Source organism: Anabrus simplex, chromosome 1, assembly GCF_040414725.1.
Source record: "Anabrus simplex isolate iqAnaSimp1 chromosome 1, ASM4041472v1, whole genome shotgun sequence".
Lineage (NCBI taxonomy): Eukaryota > Metazoa > Arthropoda > Insecta > Orthoptera > Tettigoniidae > Anabrus > Anabrus simplex.
In genome coordinates, this window is record NC_090265.1 from 403984683 (window position 1) to 404006610 (window position 21928).

The 21928-nt window shown below is 38.2% G+C and overlaps 1 protein-coding gene across 4 annotated transcripts in view; it reads left to right on the forward strand.

Annotated features, from left to right (window-relative positions):
* Nnp-1 (Ribosomal RNA processing protein 1 homolog Nnp-1) overlaps window positions 1-21928 on the forward strand; it is a 112750-nt gene that overhangs the window by 59636 nt on the left and 31186 nt on the right. The window contains exon 7 of one of the 4 annotated variants that reach the window (XM_067135052.2): window positions 13455-14305. The exons of the other annotated variants lie outside the window; for them this stretch is intronic. Within the exon in view, the coding sequence (XP_066991153.2) occupies window positions 13455-13475 (21 nt within the window). The 3' untranslated portion in view covers window positions 13476-14305. Of the gene's footprint in view, window positions 1-13454; window positions 14306-21928 lie in introns of those variants that run through there. 4 annotated transcript variants of the gene reach the window in all.

Below are 21928 nucleotides of genomic sequence, written 5' to 3' on the forward strand. Positions count from 1 at the left end.
AAAGTGACTCAGAATAAAGATATCATATTTGAAAGATGGAATGTCAAAATTGTTGTGACCATTGCTTCGAATTCATCACCTGTTACACCACTTCACACAGTAACTAGATTTTCTCATAAAGAGAAGAAAAGAATCTCTTTCAAACAACCCCACGTCTCTCATGAGTACAACTCTGGAATAGGAGGAGTGGACAAGGGTAACCAGAATGTAAGCCTCTACAGGATTTCCATCGTGGAAAGAAATGGTATTATCCACTTGTAGCTCACTGTATTGATGTGTGTGAACAAAATGCGTGGCAATTGTACAGACTGAACAAAGGAACGTAATTATTGTGGCAATGCAATATTTCTTGCATAGACCTCACAGAGGAATTACGAAGAACTTGTTGAAGCTTGTGTTTCCAAAATGAAATACTTAAATCAGTACGAATTTGTGGTCATTAGGGTCACAAGGATACAGACTGCCGGGCCAGTGGTATACTTGTCATTGTACCTTAAATACCAGCACAAATCCACGTTTGATACTTGTGTACTCATAAATGAGGTCATTTGAAATGCATTCTTATAGTGGTGTACGTGCTTTCTAAATCCTTTACAGTTTGGATGGTCGTAGGCAAGGAGCAAATGCAATGGTTCGGAAGAGGGACAGATTACTGCTAGTTTGTTTTCCTTGCAAACAACATACTTTTTTATTCATCTTTACATTTTTGAACTGAACCGTTATAATGGACTCCCCACGACCTGTCACTTCATGCATCTGGCATCACCTCCAGTATCTACCAGGAAAAATTATGTACGATCACCATACCATACCATACCATCTGCATCGTGTGCTATCCTGTCCCGCAACTGTGCTTTGCATTTTGAACTAGCTTACTTTCACCTTTCGAAGTATATGGAAGTATATGCTCATGTGATCTACTACCCCTGGTTACCTGATGCCTTCTCTCGATCTTCCTGGTGGCGTAACCTGTGCTGATTTTTCTTTCTTTACGTCGGGCCTTCTCTTTCTGCTGCCCAGGCACAGTATATACGGTAATTTGAGGTATCTTGTACCTCGTTCATCACTGTGTACCATGGACGGAAACATCACACCACCAGTCAGCCAAGGTTAAGGTAGGACTTTGTCCTGAACTTGAAATACTTGTTTGCTGAGGACTGAGTTATTGCCCATCCACTATGGGCTCAAACTTAAGGGTCACCGAGTCTTCAGACAGATGTTTCACTGTTCTCTTTCTGTTTACTCTGTGATAGTGCCCATCTGATTGCTTACTTAAGTTATGTATTCCATGTGCAAGACTTGTATACTCTATAAATTTGAGTAACCAAAACTAGAATGTTGTCTTAAAGATAGGTTTTATTGAATTTGTCATTACTTGCACATTTCAAACCTTCTTGTCTGATCACTCCCTGTAATGCTTTGCATTGTCATATGTTGAGTGTTCTTGTTTCTGTTCTATGATGTATGATTGTAATTACATTGTGAAGATTGTCTTAGTATTAGCAAATCATTCTCAGGATTAATATCTCATGTTTGTATAAAGGTGAAGCTGTACTGACCGTCCGCTCTATTTAAGGGAAAGTATGACTGAAATTTGAAGGATTTTGCTGGAAAATGACATTTTTATTCTTTTGTATAATAAAATAACCCAGTCCAAACTCTACCTGAAAACTGTATGTTATTTTCCAATCCACCATTTATAATGCCAAAAACAGCCCTATGTATTGCATGACCATTTAAAAGACAGGATGGAGATACGTTTTGAAAATTTGTATTCTTCTAAATTTTCAGTACTTCAAATTGAAAATAATATTTTAAAATTGCCTTCGTAATTGTATATAAATGCTGAATCCCCATATAAATTTCTAAAATGTTAAATAACAACTGTAACAGTTCATTTGCAATATAGAGATTGCTTCTTATATGCCGTACTATATATCAAGGTGAAAACTTGCTATCAGTTTTTTATATTCACTGTGCCTGACAATGTGTTCTGCATGCTTAATTAGGGTAGTGCTCTTTCTTTGAGAAAAAAACTGGCTAATAAGATTTTTAAAATGTATTGACATATTTTTAAGAGAATTACAAATTACATAGCTATTACATTTTTACATTCATAAAGTACACTCCTGCAAAATTTTGGTTCATTTCTCTTGAAATTGTCACGTGGAGCATTTTTGAATGTGCATAAAATAAACTCTAAAAAAGCAATGTAACTTCAAAACTATATGACTTGAATGAATGAAACTCAGTATACAGCTTACCAGTATGTATTTATGTGACCAAATTTCCATTATTATAGCTTAAAAATTGTGTAATTTGAAATTTCAGTCATACCTCCCCTTAAAGGACAGAATGGACCTTCAGTCTGCTTTCTTTCCTAAGAGAAAAGAATGATTACAACAACAAACAGTACATTAATTTTACTGTATAATTATCCCCTTTGTGTGAATTTTTCAGAATACATAGTTACATTTCCCTTGGGAAATAGTTGTAATTATGGTGGCTTTCCTTCTGGGGTATTTCATAATCTACCCTGCAGAGGCACATTGAGCGATTTTTGTTCTTTAGTTATTCAATATTTACATAGTTTGTGATAGTTTATCTTTGCTATTATTTTTAAGTCCTGAATCTGATCCTTATGCTTTACTATCGATTGCTAAACTTATATTTTTTAGGGGTTTGATCTGCATTCTTATCAGAAATATATATAATTAGAATTTGTTCCTCATGATTGCAATGGTGGTCATAACTGTGTTTCTGGGCTCTAGTCCTAATGGGGTTTGATAATGAACAGCCCTTTTCTTTAATACTTGGATCTTGGAATTCTGAAAAATTTGCCCATTGACCTTAGCTTTATATCTTATAAAATTGTAGATTTTGTTGTTTATGTTATACACACTGGCATCAAAAAGTTCAAACTCACCTCTGAAATTCTCTCTAAATTCAGGAATATATTTCATTGAGCTTTATTTGATTTCTGATTCATTTCCGGCTGCTGATATTTGTCCATTACGATCTATTACACACTAAAATAATATATTTCATGGTTATTTAGGTTCATTGTAGATATCTGGAGTGCGATACTTTTAATATAATCGTCAGCTTGCGTGTACCTAGTATAGGGTGACCAGACGTCCCTTATTTTACATTATTGTCCCTTAGTTCTCTAATTGTTCCATTGTCCCGGCAAAAGAAATATGTTGTCCTGTTTCTTCGTCAACCGTCCCATATATTTCAAAACATAATGTTAAAATTTCATATGTCTATCACGATGCTCTGATGTATATTTCTCATTGTGTAAAGTAATTAGAGTTTTGGTTGGCGCAAAATGTAACAAACCAGTGAGACAGGCACATTATATAAAATGTAAAAATGGCAACCTACAATCCTGCTTAGTAAACATGGTACCGGGCGAGTTGGCTGTGCGGTTAGGGGCGCGCAGCTGTGAGCTTTCATCCGGGAGATAGTGGGTTTGAATCCCACTGTCGGCAGCCCTGATGATGGTTTTCCGTGGTTTCCCATTTTCACACCAGGCAAAAACTGGGGCTGTACCTTAATTAAAGCCACGGCCGCTTCCTTCCAACTCCTAGGCCTTTCCTATCCCATCATCGCAACTATCTGTGTCGGTGTGACGTAAAGCCACTAGAAAAAAATAAACTTTTTTTTTTTTGCAACACTTGATGTAGTGGAATTGGGTCTCTTCCATTTTGAACAATAACAGTAGTAATAATAATAATCAGTACTTGTTTTCTAGAAATAAACGGTTCTCTTTGGGAGGTCTGTGACTCGTGTTAAGATATTCTCATATTAAATAGGGCTTAATAATCAACTGCAGTCTAAGAGTCCCTTCTTTCCAAGGTTGTAATCTGGTCACCCTAACCAAGCATCAGCCTGGATTCTGTTATGTTGCTACACCAAAGCCTGTATGAACCTTAAAAGACACTGTTGTCTTGTTGTTGAAATCGCCTGTTAGTTGTAGTCCAGCTCCATGACTAAGTGGTTAGCGTGCTCGCCTTTGGTCTCAGGGGTCCCGGGTTCGATTCCCGGCAGAGTCAGGAATTTTAATCATAATTTATTAATTCCCCTGGCACGGGGATTGGGTGTATGTGTCGTCTTCATCATTTCATCCTCATCACAACGTGCAGAGCACCTATGGGTGTCAGATCAAAAGACCTGCATATGGCGAGCCAAACTTGTCCTCGGACACTCCCGGCACTAAAAGCCATACACCATTTAATTGTTAGCTATAATGCAAACTACGTTCCCTCCTTTTAGAATATCCGTTGGTTTAGACTGTTTTCCAACATTGACTTCTCAGTATTGCTTCAATTTTTGCAGGATAGAAACTCACTGCAGGAAAACAAAATCCAGCATAAATGAAGAAAAGCGTTCTATGGCATGTGACTACGAGACGGTTGGGTGGTCAGACCGAAAGATTGCTGTAAAATTAGGGATTCCTGAATTTTTCAATCACTCTGCTTTGAAGCAAAGACAAGAGTCGAGCACTCACAAAGATTAAGTACATAGAAATAGATACAGTACATTGTGGGGCCTGAAGCAAGCATAAAAGAAGGCTTACAGCAATGGACTTCTGTGCTGAAATCTACAGAACTAGAGAACAAGCAGTGTGTGTTGACATTGAAATATTATTTATATGATGTTGGGTTTTGTGGACGTGTATCTGGTGAAAAAGAACCTCTTTTAACATGCTGACATTAATCTCCGAGACTTCAGTAGGCCAGACAACACAAGGATTGGACCTCTGACCAGTGGGAACATGTGCTATGGACTGATCATATCAAAATTTGAGAAGATTGTATCAAATTTTTGTCAGTTTGTCCATTGTCATCCAGCGGAAAGGATGTTTAAAGGCTGCCTAACACAAACTGTGAAGCACAGAGGTGGTAGCGTTATGCTGTGGGGTTGTATTAGTTACAGTAAGGTAGGAGACGTGGTGAGAGTGGAGGGAATCTTCAGAAGGAGCAGTACCATCACATTTTACCAAGCAGTGCAGTACAATCTTGAACTCAACTTACTGGAAGAGGGTTCGTTCACTAGCAGGATGACAGACGAAACACTTCCAAGCTGTCCAAGAAATATGCAAGAACAAAGAATTATCATGAGAAGTTTTAAAAGTAATGACCTGGCCCCTTTAGTCTCCTAATTTATCACCCATGGATTTATTGCGGGTGACGTCCACCATAAGGCAAAACCGCCTTCTGTCGACAGTTGTGAAGATCTTTGGCAATGCCCTTTGCAAGCATAGGGAACTGTATAATATACAAAATGTACTATGCACTGTGTACTATTCAAACCAGCAAAATGAAATATCTAAGAAGTATGATATGAAAGACCAGGAAAAATTGAAAAACAAAGATGTCAGAAAGAAGGTTGGAATGGAAAACCTAAATGAGAGAATTCATAGGAGTAAACTAAGATGCAGTGGCGTGCAGTGATCATGTAAATTACCCCGGTGCAAAAGAAAATGTTTTCTGAATACAAGAAATCGTAGCCCCACTACACTTTCTAAAGTCAACATTACGATTTTATAAGGCTGCATTTTTTGTGGAAAGGCCTACCTAAGAAAGGCCTTTCAAAAATATTTTCAACCACACATTCCCACATATTTCCGAATTAATATTCACGGCAGTGACGACACCATTATAACTTAATCTATAGCACATTTTAAACAACGTACTTACAGTTTCACCCGGTGATACTTTCTGACAATACACTCAAGGTTTTTCCAAAATTGCACTGGGACTGAATATTTGTTTTTAACTTAAAAAACCTAACCTGAACTGAATCAGCAAAATTTAACTGGTATTTTACCGTCACTGAAGTTTTATAATTTCACTGAGTGTATGTGCATAAACGACAAACTAGGGAAAATATTCGTTACGACGTATAACACGTTATATTCATGAACAGTGCCACAGAACTCGTGAAACCTCACCTATAATCGAAGAGGAACACTACAAAAATTCACTATATTCCACTATCACAGACAACCAATTACTTTGCTCTTAGCTCTGTGTTCATGCTGGGCAACCTAAATAAAATTTTGCAGCTATTGGAAAACATACTCTACACGTGCCATCAATGAATTGCTCTATTTTTTATACATGCCGAAATCCAAAAATAAAATATATTCTTCTATATTACAATTGATTTCATAAACTGGCTCTGTTTTTATTAGCAAGCTGATGTGCTAGTGATTATACTGTTAACATGTTGATATTTTTCGTGTAGTCACTAGTGTGTGGCCCTGAAGACTTTGAGTGTCAAGTATTAAAACTAACACCCCTTACCTAAGCTAGCTGGCCTGTCGCCATAAATTGCTGTTGGGGGAGGGCCCACAGTTCCGCCCCGCTCCCAGGACAAGGAAACTTCAAGTGCATGCGTCAACCAAGCAACTTAAATTTTGCTGGGGTAGCTTTCTTTTGCTTTCAATATGTTTGTGGGTCACTATAGTCACGTCCTAGTTCGTGAACCATGGGCAACGGCTGAGTGGCATAGTCGGTGGTCCTGAGAGTCGGGATACCAGTTGCTATGGAATGGGAGTGGGCATCTCGGACATATTCTGAGTCATGGCCCTCCTTGTGCTCAGGCGGATAGGACTATACAATTCACCGGTGGTCCATTACCCGATAGAGGAGAGATCCTCACTTGGACTATGTGCAAGTAGGGTAGCATCCTGTTCATGAATTTACCGAGCTCAGAACACTTTAAGCAAGCCTCGGACCTATGGGAGTAAAGGAGTCCCACTCCCATTTGACAGGCGAGGGACTCCTTGGAAACAACTTGGCGAACGAAATGGAATTCGATGGGGAGCTATCAGTATTAATGGGGCTTATGGAAGAAAGAAAGTAGAACTGGCTGAGTCAGCAAAGAGGATGCATTTGGATGTGTTACGAGTAAGTGATATTCGGGTAAGGGGAGATAACGAGGAAGAGAGAGATTATAAAGTGTACTTGACGGGTGTTAGAAAGGGAAGGGCAGAGTCTGGGGTAGGGCTCTTTATCAGGAATACCATTGCACGCAACATAGTTTCTGTTAGGCACGTAAATGAGCGAATGATGTGGGTAGACTCAGTTGGAGGAATTAGGACTAGAATTGTGCCCGTGTATTCACCATGTGAGGGTGCAGATGAGGATGAAGTTGACAAGTTTTATGAAGCATTGTGTAACATCGTGGTCAGGGTCAACAGCAAGGATAGAATAGTCGTAATGGGCGATTTCAATGCGAGAGTTGGAAATAGAACTGAAGGATATCAAAGGGTGATTGGTAAATGTGGGGAAGATATGGAAGCTAATGGGAATGGGAAGCGTTTGCTGGACTTTTGTGCTAGTACGGGTTTAGCTGTTACGAATACATTCTTCAAGCATAAGGCTATTCACCGCTACACATAAGAGGCTAGGGGTACCAGATCCATAATAGACTATATCTTAACAGACTTCGAATTCAGGAAATCTGTTAGGAATGTACAAGCTATCCGTAGATTTTTCGATGATACAGACCACTATCTGATCTGTAGTGAACTAAGTATCTCTAGGCCTAGGATAGAGAAAGTGAAATCTGTCTGCAAACGAATAAGGGTAGACAATCTCCAGGATGAGGAAATTAGACAGAAGTACATGGATATAATTAGTGAGAAATTTCAAACAGTGGACAGTAAGCAGGTTCAGGGTATAGAAAGTGAATGGGTGGCATACAGGGATGCTGTAGTAGAAACAGCAAGGGAATGCCTAGGAACAACCGTGTGTAAAGATGGGAAAAGGCGAACATCTTGGTGGAATGATGAAGTGAGAGCAGCCTGTAAACGTAAAAAGAAGGCTTACCAGAAATGGCTCCCAACAAGGGCAGAGGCAGACGGGGATTTGTACGTAGATGAAAGAAACAGAGCGAAACAAATAGTTGTTGAATCCAAAAAGAAGTCATGGGAAGATTGTGGTAACAACCTGGAAAGCCTAGGTCAAGAAGAAGGGAAACCTTTCTGGACCGTAATAAAGAATCTTAGGAAGGGAGGGAAAAAGGAAATGAACAGTGTTTTGAGTAAATCAGGTGAACTCATAATAGATCCCAGGGAATCACTGGAGAGGTGGAGGGAATATTTTGAACATCTTCTCAATGTAAAAGGAAATCATCCTGGTGGTGTTGCAAACAGCCAAGCTCATGGGGAGGAGGAAAATGATGTTGGTGAAATTATGCTTGAGGTAGTGGAAAGGATGGTAAATAAACTCCATTGTCATAAAGCAACAGGAATAGATGAAATTAGACCCGAAATGGTGAAGTATAGTTGGAAGGCAGGGATGAAATGGCTTCATAGAGTAATAAAATTAGCATGGAGTGTTGATAAGGTACCTTCAGATTAGACAAAAGCAGTAATTGTACCTATCTATAAGCAAGGGAATAGGAAAGATTGCATCAACTATCGAGGTATCTCGTTGATTAGTATACCAGGCAAAGTATTCACTGGCATCTTGGAAGGGAGGGTGCGATCAGTCGTTGAGAGGAAGTTGGATGAAACCCAGTGTGGTTTCAGACCACAGAGAGGCTGTCAGGATCAGATTTTCAGTATGCGCCAGGTAATTGAAAAATGCTACAAGAGGAATTGGCAGTTGTTTGTTTCGTAGATCTAGAGAAAGCATATGACAGGGTACCGAGGGAAAAGATGTTCGCCATACTGGGGGACTATGGAATTAAAGGTAGATTATTAAAATCAATCAAAGGTATTTATGTTGACAATTGGGCTTCAGTGAGAATTGATGGTAGAATGAGTTCTTGGTTCAGGGTACTTACAGGGGTTAGACAAGGCTGTAATCTTTCACCTTTGCTGTTCGTAGTTTACATGGATCATCTGCTGAAAGGTATAAAATGGCAGGGAAGGATTCAGTTAGGTGCAAAAATAGTAAGCAGTCTGGCCTATGCTGACGACTTGGTCTTAATGGCAGATTGTGCCGAAAGCCTGCGGTCTAATATCTTGGAACTTGAATATAGGTGCAATGAGTATGGTATGAAAATTAGCCTCTCGAAGACTAAATTGATGTCAGTAGGTAAGAAATTCAACAGAATTGAATATCAGATTGGTGATAGAAAGCTAGAACAAGTATTTAGGTTGTGTGTTCTCCCAGGATGGTAATATAGTGGGATTGAATCATGGTGTCTTAAAGCTAATGCATTGAGCTCGCAGTTGCGATCAACAGTATTCTGTAAGAAGGAAGTCAGCTCCCAGACGAAGCTATCTTTACATCGGTCTGTTTTCAGACCGACTTTGCTTTACGGGAGCGAAAGCTGGGTGGACTCAGAATATCTTATTCATAAATTAGAAGTAACAGACATGAAAGTAGCAAGAATGATTGCTGGTACAAACTGGTAGGAACAATGGCAGGACAGTACTCGGAATGAGGAGATAAAGGCTAATTTAGGAATGAATTCGATGGATGAAGCTGTATGCATAAACAGGCTTCGGTGGTGGGGTCATGTAAGGCACATGGAGGAGGATAGGTTACCTATGAGAATAATGGACTCTGCTGTGGAGGGTAAGAGAAGTAGAGGTAGACCAAGACGACGATGGTTAGACTCAGTTTCTAACAATTTAAAGATAAGAGGTATAGAACTAAATGAGGCCACAACACTAGTTGCAAATCGAGGATTGTGGCGGCGTTTAATCAATTCACAGATGCTTGCGGACTGAATGCTAAAAGGCATAACAGTCTATAATGATAATGTATGTATATAGCTTTCTTTTGCGCCGGCAAGGAAACTCGGCTCGCTGGAGAAGCTGAACTGCGGTAGTGCAAACAGATTGTCGAGTCAGCTGTACTTGGTTTGGCTTAGATGTTCGCAGTTTTTTAAACTATAAAAAGCATTCTAAATAATAATAAGGAAATGTTAATACAAAATTTACCTCAGCAGCGCCGGGTAGATGGGGTGTTCAGTGCACACCACTGCTAAGATGGTTTGGACATGTAAACAGGATGGAGGAGGAAAGAATAGCAAACCAGAAGATGGAGATGAAGTTTGATGGAAAGAGAGCAAGTGGGTGGGAGACCTAGAACTAGGCAGATCAATTCAATAAAGAGGAGTGCAGCAATAAGAAGAAGAAACCTGAGCTGGGATGAAATGGTGGAAGGAGAGAGAGGAAGGTGGAGAAGTGCCAAAAATGTCGTGATCCAGCAGGAGCTGGATAAGGGGAAAAGAGCAGGAGGAGGATGATGATGAGGGAGTTACATCCAAAGGGATGTTAGTAAACCTTGCTGGAAGAATGCCATGTATTTGTCACAGAAATTACAACAAAAGGGGGACATGCAGATGAGCACTCTTCGGACATTGTAGCTCTAAAAGACATTGCTTTCCATTATTTGAAGGATAAATTGCTTTATAGTGTGTCAGTTTTTATATAGTAGATGTCTATGTTTGTATTTTGATATCTAATAAATAAGAGAACTGATGTTTTTTCAGTCAAGTTTAAATCTTTGATGTTGGTCTATACATTTTTTTTAAATTCTATTTTTATACTCCCTGGACTAAAGTTCTAAATACATATTTGAAGTAGAGATTATTGTAAAATTGTTTGGTTCCTAAAAGTCTACTCTGGTTTCCATGCTAGAGTCCCTTCCTTCCTTCCTTCCTTCCTTCCTTCCTTCCTTCCTTCCTTCCTTCCTTCCTTCCTTCCTTCCTTCCTTCCTTCCTTCCTCTTTTTTTTAAATCTATATGTCTTATGGCTGGGGGGTCGTCCAAATATTTGAGCAACCGTTGCAGGCAGTGATATAAGGCATAGATGGATGATCAGATAATGTTACCTAGCAACTGTGCAGATTATGTCTTACGGCTGGTTGTCATCTGAAATTCATTGGTCAGGGAAAGTCGGGGAAATCTTCCCCAATGATGGATTTCAGGAGATTTTTTAGGCTCTAGTCTGTTAACCCAGGCTATTGTAGCGTTTCCTTTTCAGGTATTTTTTCACAAGAAATGCGTAAGAATTCTACATTTTTTGTGGGCCCTAGTGACATTTCTTTCAACCATTTTTATGTTATTCTTTTTTATTTCAGTTCTAGGATGCTTTCTTGAAACTCATGACAATGGCTAACAAGCAGTGTACATTTAATAAACTTTGACTAGACAGTAAAGTTTCCCAAACTGAGTGGTTGGTTGGACATATTGGTAAATGAGGCAACTTCAGCATATTGTAAAGTGTGTTGTAAATCGTTGAAATTTTTTAGTGATATGGGTAAAGAAGCAGTCACTTCTCATGCTAAAGGACCTACTCATATAAAATACATGAAATCTAAGTCTTTCCAGCCAACAGTGTCTCTTAGCAAAGAATACCTCTACTCCATCTCCACTTGCAGATACACAGCCAAGAGTTAGCATTACATCCACAGCTAGGAATCAGCAGTGCCAGGAACAAGTCAAGGGAGTTTAAAGACTTGCAGTGTGAATAAAGATATTATATCGGCTGAAGCTGTATGGGCTCTCCAGATTGTCACTGGAAAAATGTTTCTCGACTCTTGTGATGAAACCTCCGCAGCATTCAAAACATTGTTCCCAGACAGTAAAATTGCTCAAAACTTTACTATGGGCAAGACTAATGGATTAGCCCCATAGTTTAAAGAAAGTTTGCAAAATGACTTAAAACAGTGCTCTATGTTGTTTGTTTTGATTAATTATTAGACAAAAAATGTCCAAAGAGGACAAATGGACTTATGTGTAAGGTTTAGGGATGTAAATCTTCAAAAGTTGCAATAAGGTATTGGAATAGTGTATTTTTTGGCAGGGCAGCTGCAGATCACATATTAGTTGGATTTATACATGGACTGTCCTTACCTTTAGGCAATATTTTGCAAATCTCAATGGATGGGCCCGAATGTTAACCTCAGTTTTATTTTAAAACTTGAAAATCATTTGCAAGTGCTAAACCCCAAGGCCAAATCTTTTCTTCATATAGGCATATGCAGTTTGCATACAGTTGTGATAGTACATATATCACACCCCCGAATTATATGTAGAAGTTAGAGATATTATTGTCAGTATTCAATTTATTATTATTATTATTATCATTATCAGTATTTCATTTGTATATTTTGCCATTTATATTTGTAAGCTGGAAGATATCCACATATGTAGGTATGAGTAATTTGTTTTGCACGAGTGGGAAAACATTGCTTTAATAACTCTGGTAATTTGGATGAGTCATGTGGCTACCCCAGTGTTTCTTGTGATGTACTTGTGTCGGGAAATTCCATGAGTCATGTATATATCCCAGCCTGATGAGATGAGCTTGTTGTTGTATTAGGAAAGTTTGTTGACTCATGTAATAAACCCCAGAGTTTGTTTATCTCTTGGGAGCAAGGAGAAATTCAGGGCATGGTCTTGACAAGATGTTCGCTCATGATTGGCTGGCATGCACCAATCCAGACGTATCATCTGAGAGGAGGGGGATGTTGATGTCTATAAAGGTTGATCATACGGCAGCAACCAGTGACATTGTAAATGAACGAGAAGGAAAACAACTACAAACAGTGATACTGTATAAGAGAACTACAACTGACACACTGTACGAGGAGGAAGTAGTGCTGGATATACGGTATTTGAGTGACACGGCTACAAGCGACTGGACTTCAAACGTTCGTGAAGGTAGTCTTGTTCTGTTCGTGGAAAGTGGCTGATCAACAAATTGTGGAGAGCGTACGCATTAAGTATTGTAGTACTTGTGGCGGCCTGGCATTAGATGTTGGTGAAAGCTATCTCAGACTTTCCATAATTTATGTTCAGGATCGATAAGCACGTGTTACTTAAATGTATATATCTTTGAAACAAGTGTTAAAGTCTGTGAACACAGTATTACAAGGTACAGTATCTGTGTGATGTGATATCTGATGATTATGAGAATCGGCAAGTGGTATTGATACATTGTTCATCGGACTATCTACAAATGGTAGCTTAGTTCTCGCTTTCGTTTTCCCACTGTTTTCATTATTGTTGTAAATATGGAGTCTTCCAGCAATATTTTATGTGTTGTATAATTTTGTGTGTTGATGAGGTGCTCATGCACGGATTTTGTTAAGAATATAGTTGGCTATTTTAGAATCAGTGGAGTTATTGATGAACCTAGGTGCAGTTCCTACCTATTTAATCATTTTCAGAAGGTTAGGTAAGGCCTGCAGCAGATGTACCAGTACGCAGCATTATGTACACGCCCTGGGATATAAAGTTTATCATGCTCTATCAAAATTCGAGGAATCCATTCTGGTGAACTCTGACGCCCATACAACGGACATTTCGGTTCATTATTTTTATTAATTCTATGAAGTTTTTGAGTAATGTTATTTATTTACATATTTTATTCATGATTTTATTTATCAGTATTCATCAAAAGGTTACACAGTGATTTGAACCACGAAAACTGGGATCTCCAAAATTGACTGGGACCATTTTAATTTTTTCAGATCACTGCGCATTGTTTTTAAAGAGAGCCCTACTCGACATGCTAAATATGCAGACATAACAACAAGAACTGCATTTCCTTGCAAGTTCACTGCAATAAGATGGTTGGAAAAATGGATGGTGTGTTGATCAAGTTCTTAAAATATATGATCACATTGACAGATACCTTAGAGAAGCTGGGAACAGTCCACTACTTAAGGCAAAATTAAGTGCTATTAGAAGTATTTTGCCAAATGTTGAACCTTTGCTGAGAAGATTTCAAATTCGGAAACCTATGGTGCCTATGACTCTATTTGTCTTCAAATTTGAAAACTGTTTTGAATATAGACCTAGACTAATTGGAATTCAATATATGTATTCACTTACATTAGAAACACAAATTAATTATTTTGATCTCAAGAGTGCTTTAAATCCACATGAAATACTGTGGTATTAGATTGCTGTGGTAAATTAATTTTATTTTCATATTTGAATTACTCTATTAATTAGTTGTACTTAATTCCTTGGATATAATAAGATAAAGGTATATGTTAGGCCTACATGTTACCTTTAAACAATTTGTTTTTATACATATATATACTGTATATATCAAGTGTCCATCAGTGTAATTGTTTTTCCATAAATAATTGAAAAAAAAAGGAAAGGGGGGAGAGAATTAGGCGAGCTATGAGATTGATGGCGGCTGGAATTTCTTTTTATGTTCCTTGTAAAACATGCCATTCAGTGAATTAACTAGCCGCTCAGTTTTTATGAGTCAGGTAAAGTCAGGGAAACTTGAGAGAACATTTCTGTGGACACTATGCAAGGTACTCTTCAATTCCATTCTATATTTTTATTTAATAAAAATCATTAACCTGCATTTACTCCCTAATTCACAAAAATACATTATAACATGAAGCAATATTTCCCTCCCCTCTCCTAGTAACAGAATCATGGCCCACAACACTTCTCTACTTCCCTTCCCCGCCCCTCTCCTCGGAACAGAGTTCATTGCCAACAGAATATTCCACTCACCCCTACTTTGGTACCAAGACTGGACAAGGCCACTGACCACAGTCCAGACTCCATTTCTGAACGTAACGGACAATTGATTAGCAGCTGAGATAAGTAAAGAAACGTTTCTATATGTTAAAAAAGTGACTGCTGAAGACTATACTACAATCTTCATCTTATCTAACTTGTTCATATCACCAACTCTCAATCGTTGACATGTTCATGCAAAGTAAACAGTGTTGTGCATACAACCTATATCAGAAAAGTTCCAGGGCTGAGATTGTAAAAAATAAAAAAGTTGCACTTACCAAGTAATGATCTTAGCTCCTGTTGAAGTAGTCCCCTTGGGTATCTATACACAACTGCCAGCGTTTCTGTAGGGCTTGGAAGTAAGCAGGGAAATTGTCAACTGCAATGCTTGTAAGCTCCTGTCACAGCCCGTTGGATGTCTGAGATATCTTGACTAAGCTTTCCTTTCAGTTGCAGTTTCACTTGCGGAAACAAGAAAAAACCGCAAGGTGAGAGGTCGAGCGAATATGGTGGAGGTGGGACGACAGTGACAGAATGTCTGGCCAGATACTTGGTAACAGATAAAGCAGTGCAAGGTCTTGCATTGTCATGCAGTAAGAACCGGTGACGTTGAATTGCTTAATACTGATATAGTTGGTCCATTATTAGACGTAAGTTTTCCAGCTAACTCATTCCTGGTTAACTTGTGAAAATTTGAATTTATAATTCCACCTTTACTTTAGTTGCCTTTATTAAAAAGACTACATTAAATTATACTCGTGAAACATGTTTCGTCCTCTTATGGGACATCTTCAGTCACAAATACAAAACATTATAAATAAGGCGAGGACACGTTGAAATAAGTGAATAAAAAGTCTTTGTATCCTGTGACGCGGCACGGGCGTCTTGTCAATCTTCAATGTTAAAATGGTGCGACGTGAACATGATATGCAGCATGAAGTCCAATTAAAATCACAGATTAAATTATTGTTCAAAACAACAAATTTTCAATTATAAAACAACGTGAGTGGCTGTGCGAATAAAATTATATGCATATTGTACATAAAAGAGTGTGGTGATAACGCCACATTAAAATAGCTTTCTTGATTAAGGTGTGGAGTTATACTGATGATGCAAGTTGAACTTGATTATGTGTTGACAATAGGGGCCTAAAAAGAAAAATATGAAAGAATTGAGGAACCAGTTCAATTAAAATACGAACCAAGTGCCCATCCAGTCACTCACCTCCTTGTCCGTCTTACGTCGACCACTCCACCGCAAGTGCTAAAGCTAAGTGAGTGACGTCCTCGAAGGTCGTTGAGGACTGACTGTGAGGGGAGTTTGATGTAAGGGGAGAGGCGTGAGGTAGAAGATTACTCACGCGCCTTCGTGAAAAGAATTTATTGATTAACTCCTCAAAAAGTATATTGATATCCTCCGATATCTCATTAAGATTATAAATTGGGTTGCATTTTTTATCAGTATGTATAAAAATGTTTTCCAAAATATTCAATAGATTTCCTTTCTTACATAAATGGAGAATTTGAAGATCTTGTTGTATGCCTGTGAATGTACGATTGGTATCGTCCATATGTGAACGGAATGCTGAGAATCTGCCGTACTTCGACGCATTAACATGTTGATTATACCTTATATTAAAATTGCAGCCTGTCTGTCCAATATAACTGGCGGAACACTGCTGGCACTTTAACTTGTAAACACCTGATTTCTGAAATTTGCTATTGCCGTTGTTGATAGTGTGCTGATTAAAGAAAAGATGGGCGTTGTTATTGGTTGTTTTAAAGGAAACTTTCATATTAAGTTTCTTGAAAACATTCGTGATTTCGTATATTTTACTGTGACAATAGGTGAAAAGGGCGTAACTATCTTCATTTTGGTATCCTTGGTTAATGTGGAAAATGATTTCTTTTTGATTTTGTTAATAATTTTGTCCACAAATTGCCTGTTGTACCCGTTTCTTTTTGCTATAAAATAAATAGTATCCAACTCATTTTTGCGATCTTCTTCTGACATGGGTATATTATAAGCTGTGTGAATCATACTGTAAAAGGTCCTATGTGCTGCTGGGTGTACGGAACTTTGTCTAATTAAGTTTGCCGTTTGGGTGGGTTTCCTGAATATTTTAAACCTAAGTTTATTAGAGTCATTAATAATTGTAATGTCAAGAAAATTTAATGCTTTATTATTTTCACTTTCGAAAGAAAATTTAATCTGCGAATCCATATTGTTTAATTGTTCTAATACCTCCTGTCCATTAGTAATGCTATGGTCAGTTATTGTAAACGTATCTCTACGCATCTCAACCAGCTTATTATTCCTTTAATGTTATTGATTTTACTATTTTCAAGAAAATCTATATAAATTTCCGCCATAATTCCCGAAGATGGGGCCCCCATAGGAAGACCTTCCTGTTTATATATTTGGCCGTTGAAGGTAAAGTAATTATTAGCGGTGACAAGCCCCAAAATATTAATAAAATCGGTGATCTCTTGCCTACTCAAATTACTGTATTTAAGTAGATTATTCTTTACAAGATTTATAGTTTTTGATACTGGAATATTCGAGAACATATTTTTGACGTCAAATGAATACATCTTATGGTTAGACTGCATGTTTAAATCTTTAATACGATCGCAAAATTTCCTTTTTTTGTGTGTGTGTTTCCTATGTTTTTAATGCGTCATACATGTCTTAGTGAGGATGACCCAATGCCGGGTCGAAACATGTCTATTTATGTATGAACTTTTGTCTTAATTGGACTTTAAAAAAATATAGTATTGACTAGGAGGAAAAATTACATTAACCTACTAACACACACAAGTTGAGTCCGCCAAACACTAGAGTCTGTGGTTTATCGTTCCATGATCGTGTCGACGTTTGTGCCTGATCAAAAGAAAAGGACTGTGGGAAGTCATTGTTTGCTGGTAGAAACATATGGTAAACCTGCTCCATTGATTAGAACATGAGACATGGTTTCAACAGTTTAAACGTGGTGATTTCAATGTGAAAGACAGTGCGCACTCTGGTATACCACAAAAGTGGGAAGACTCTTGAAACCCAGCAAAACCCCTGATGCACAACGCTATCGCCAACAAATTATTAATTTAAATCACGCATTGGTCACAAGACGACCGGAATGGGCCAGAAGACATGGCAAAGTGATTTTCTTACACGACAATGCACCGTCTCGCACAGCAAAATCAGTGAAAGAGGCCATGAAATCACTTGGATGCGACATCCTTCCACACCCGCCATGTTCTCTGAACTGGCGCAATCTGATTATCACCTCTTCGCATCAGTGGGGCACATGGTTGCAGAGCTGCACTTCAGGGGATTTTCAAGGAAGTTGGAAAATGGGTCAACGGATGGTTTGCCGCAGTTTTTCTGGCAGGGTATTCATAACTTACCTGAAAGATGGGCGAAGTGTGTAAAAGCCGATGGCCAATATTTTGAATAAACAAAAAACTAATTTCCCTTGAAAATTATGTTTTCTTTACCATGAAAACTAGCAAAAACTTATGCATACACTTGTTTGTTCTTCTTGCAATTGGTAGCTGGTGACTTCCTCGGATGTAATTTCAGAGATTGGTGGTTGCGTTAACTCTCTGTTAGATCCCTCATCGAAATGTTGTTGCCAGCATTTGAGGATTTCTCGCGTGTTCTGTGATCTTTGACGTTCGTTGTTCTTCATTCACACAGTGTTGGATATCTTCACTGATCTGGTTGAACTTCAGTAAGTCGATAGATATTTTTCTCGCCTTCCTTGGTTGCTGTGTCTGAAGCACAGAACGTGATGCAGGTCACATAAATAGAAGTTGGGATGTTGGGGCAATGTGATGTTGCTAACCAAGGCTGCCTTCTGGTCATGTAGATTCCACTACTTAATCCTCACTGGGCCTGTCATACACTCAAACTTTCGAGCACTCATTGATACGCAGGTCTGCTGTGAGCAATTATGCTATCGAAAGTTGTGACATCATTCCTGGGCAAAGTCTATCTGGCTGCAAATGTTGCCATTGGTATAGGTGATCGAGTAGAGTTCTTGAATAAGGTGTTGCCAATGATTAGGTCATTTGCCTGAGCGAAGTCCAGGATACAGCATTCATCATTATTACGGATGCCATATCCATTATCTCCATGGTAGCTATAGCCATCTTTAGTACTTGTGATATGCCCACTCAGATCACCACCCAGAAATAGGAAATCATCTTAGATACGAACTTACTCCTTCTGTCAAAAGTGCTCTTTCTCAAAATTATAATCATCATCACAGCCTGTTGCGCTTAGGCAGAGAAGACTCTCGGCCAGTGGGATATTATGTTAATTATGACAGTCTGAGTAATGATAGACCTCAGCAACTTGGTTTTTAAGCTAGCACGAACATCAAGGGCAATGGCATTTCGGTGCGTCGTTCCGTGGTAAATATATTCATGTCCATCTGCAATGTCAAGAGATTTCTGGCTTTTCGAACGAGTTTCTTGCACGCAGGCAATATCCAATTTCCATTTTTTTTGAGCATCTCTGCGAGTACACAGTAGAATTCAGTTACAGTTCCGCTTTGAGTCTAGCAATGTGCAATGATATATTGTTGCATTGGGCTTGCTTCTTTAACTGGTTCCGACCATGCACCAGTAGCCCTCGTCCATTTTTTTACTGCGGACAGGTGAGGCCAACGCGTTTTGCTCCCGGGGGATGCCCTAACATTGATCAGCAAAACTGACATTGACATAACTCGTAGTTTGAGACAGGAATTAACAACCAGCCTGACGTTGGTGCAGTTAAAAAAGATAGCTACTGCCAACATAAATTTAGGTTGCTCCTGATAACCTGGGAAACAGATGCTATTTGTAGCCACTCCACTGGAGTACAGACACTAATATAAAATATCCTAATAACAGGCTTGCCTCTTCCACCGTCATTGCCGTACTGAAGTCCATATTCTCCGCTGCTGATACCGTGGAGGTCTTCACTCATAATCCATTCCACCTTGTCCAGTGATAAAAAATAAATAAAACACTATTAATCAAATAAGGTGGTTGAGATTGGCATTTAAGCAAATCCTCATTCCCGCGTACTTTAAGGCAGTGGTTGACTTAACCCTGCCTGCCGGGTAGATTCGACAGACTCTTACGTTCTTTTTTTTCCACTACGATATCTCAGGACATGTACAGAGTAACCGGAAACACTTCACAAGTTATAACCAATTTACATAATTTTCATTCATCACATAGTTCAGTTGAAGTAGCATAAAAAGTGTGCAAGAGAGTAGTTGAATCTAGACTGTTTGACGGGTCTGATATCAACAAAATGCGGCAACAGTGCACAGATGTCAGAGTTTAGACATGCTGTACACTTCACGCTTGCTTCTGTGGTCACTTCTTTTATTTTTACCATAACAAATGAACAGGAGATGCATGTCTGTTGTGCAAGGTTTAGTTATTCAGTTTGAGCACATGATGTTGAACCTACTGATCTTGTTTAGATTGCACACAGAGTTCGATTCTGATACAGCTTTGAAGCTTCAAGCATACAAATAGTTAGAGTTCTGTTGTGAAGGTCCAGCTTTGACATAATTATCCTGCAAAATATTTTAATAAATAACTTTAATTGCTTTACGTCCCACTAACTACTTTTACAGTAAAACATTTTCACAGAGATCTGCTCCACGATGACACACGAATAAGTGTTTATGACATTAGTGCTGCAAATGTGTTATGATTTTTTTTTTTCAACTACAGTTCATGCCCTGATGGAAGTGCGCAGATGATTAAAAATGAGTTGAGTTTTCAAAATATTTCAAGGGGTGTGTGTTAACAGTTTTGAATGTAAATCAGAATTTCTCAGAGCTTCTGTACAACTTTGAAGATGGAGAAAAATTTTTGCTGTGCTTTTTGAAATATGGGTATGCCATAATGGAAAACATGCTCTGGATTATTTCCAGTATAGTACAGATTTGTCATTTTGTGGCTACCCTGTTTTATACCCCTGAAAGAAGACTTCGGTGGAAAGAAATTTTGCAGTGGCAGAGGGGTACAAGGGGTACAAGCCCAGGCTTTTTATGAATTGGGATTGAGAAGCTGCCATTGCGTTGGAAAAATTTGCAGACATCAGCAGAGGCTATTTTAAAAAATAATTTTTGTGTTTGTTATGATATACATTAATACTGTAAAGAGTTAAGTCTCATTCGTATTTGATCGACCCTCATACATAACATTCTGAATAGGTGAAAAAAAGTGTATCCTGTTGGTTATGAAAGTTCACTATGATAAATGAAAGTGATCCTTCAAGCAGACAATTCATCTGATATAAACCTCAATGAACTGTAAGGCTTCCTGCAGAAATGTCTTTAAAATCCAATTGTTCTTCGGAATGATGTATCGTTTCCGTGCAACATATTGTACGATGAGGAAATAAATGTTTATGAGAATGTGGTGTAATCTGTCAAATCACAACAATGCTGTGATAAAGATTATCTGTTCTTTAGATACTTTTGAACGGTTTTAAAACAAGGATATTTTTTTTTTTTTTTTTTTTTTTCCCTTCTCTTGATGACTTGATCAGAGCAATATAGGGCTTCTCAACTTTAATGGCAGGTACCATGTCATTCTTTTGTTAGGAGAAAGTTTTTGTAATTAAATCTACTGGATACTTCCAAGCTAATTAAGATAAACAACTTTTCAAAGGACTTACTGTATATATCAGGTGAATTCAGATATGTTTATTTTGAAGAGAGTTGGCTCAAAATGTAGGCAAATTTTATCCCTCGAAAGAGATCTGTTAAAGCAAACTTCTTGCTGTCTTGCAATGTGATCTAAGTTTAGGTTAACTTGGTTTGAAGCATTATGGTTTACAGTATATCTTAAAAGTGTTTATTGTGGCATAGATGAAAATACACAGTAAAAAAGATTGATTTTCATCAAAAATTAAGGTCCAGCTTGCATGACATGCTGAAAAATTTCTTCAAGATTGAAACCTTCTTCATGACGACACGTGAATAAGTGTGTGTGAAATTAATGCTACGAGTGGTGTAGTTATGGACGAAGATTATAAAGGAGTTGAGTTTACATAGTTTTTTGTAGTCTGTGTTGAAAAACTGTACTACTCATTGACACATGCAGTAAATGTCTTCCTATTCACAAGTTGCTTCTTCATTTAGTTAGAGTTTAATGGGAGGTTGTGTGGGTTGTGTTTTTTTGCCATACTGAGTAGCTCTGATGGGAAAAGCATTGGCATTTTGATCTCAAGTTGACAGGTGCAGTCTGGTGGTATTTGAAAGTGCTCAGATAAATCACCCTCATGTAGTAGATTTATCAGAATGTAAAAACACTCTTGTGAACAACATTCCAGAAAGTATTCGTAAGTGGAACAAAATCAATAACATTATTATTACTTTTTTTATGCCGGGCAGACTGTTGATGCACTGGCCCTCTGACCCCAACTTGGCAGGTTCAAT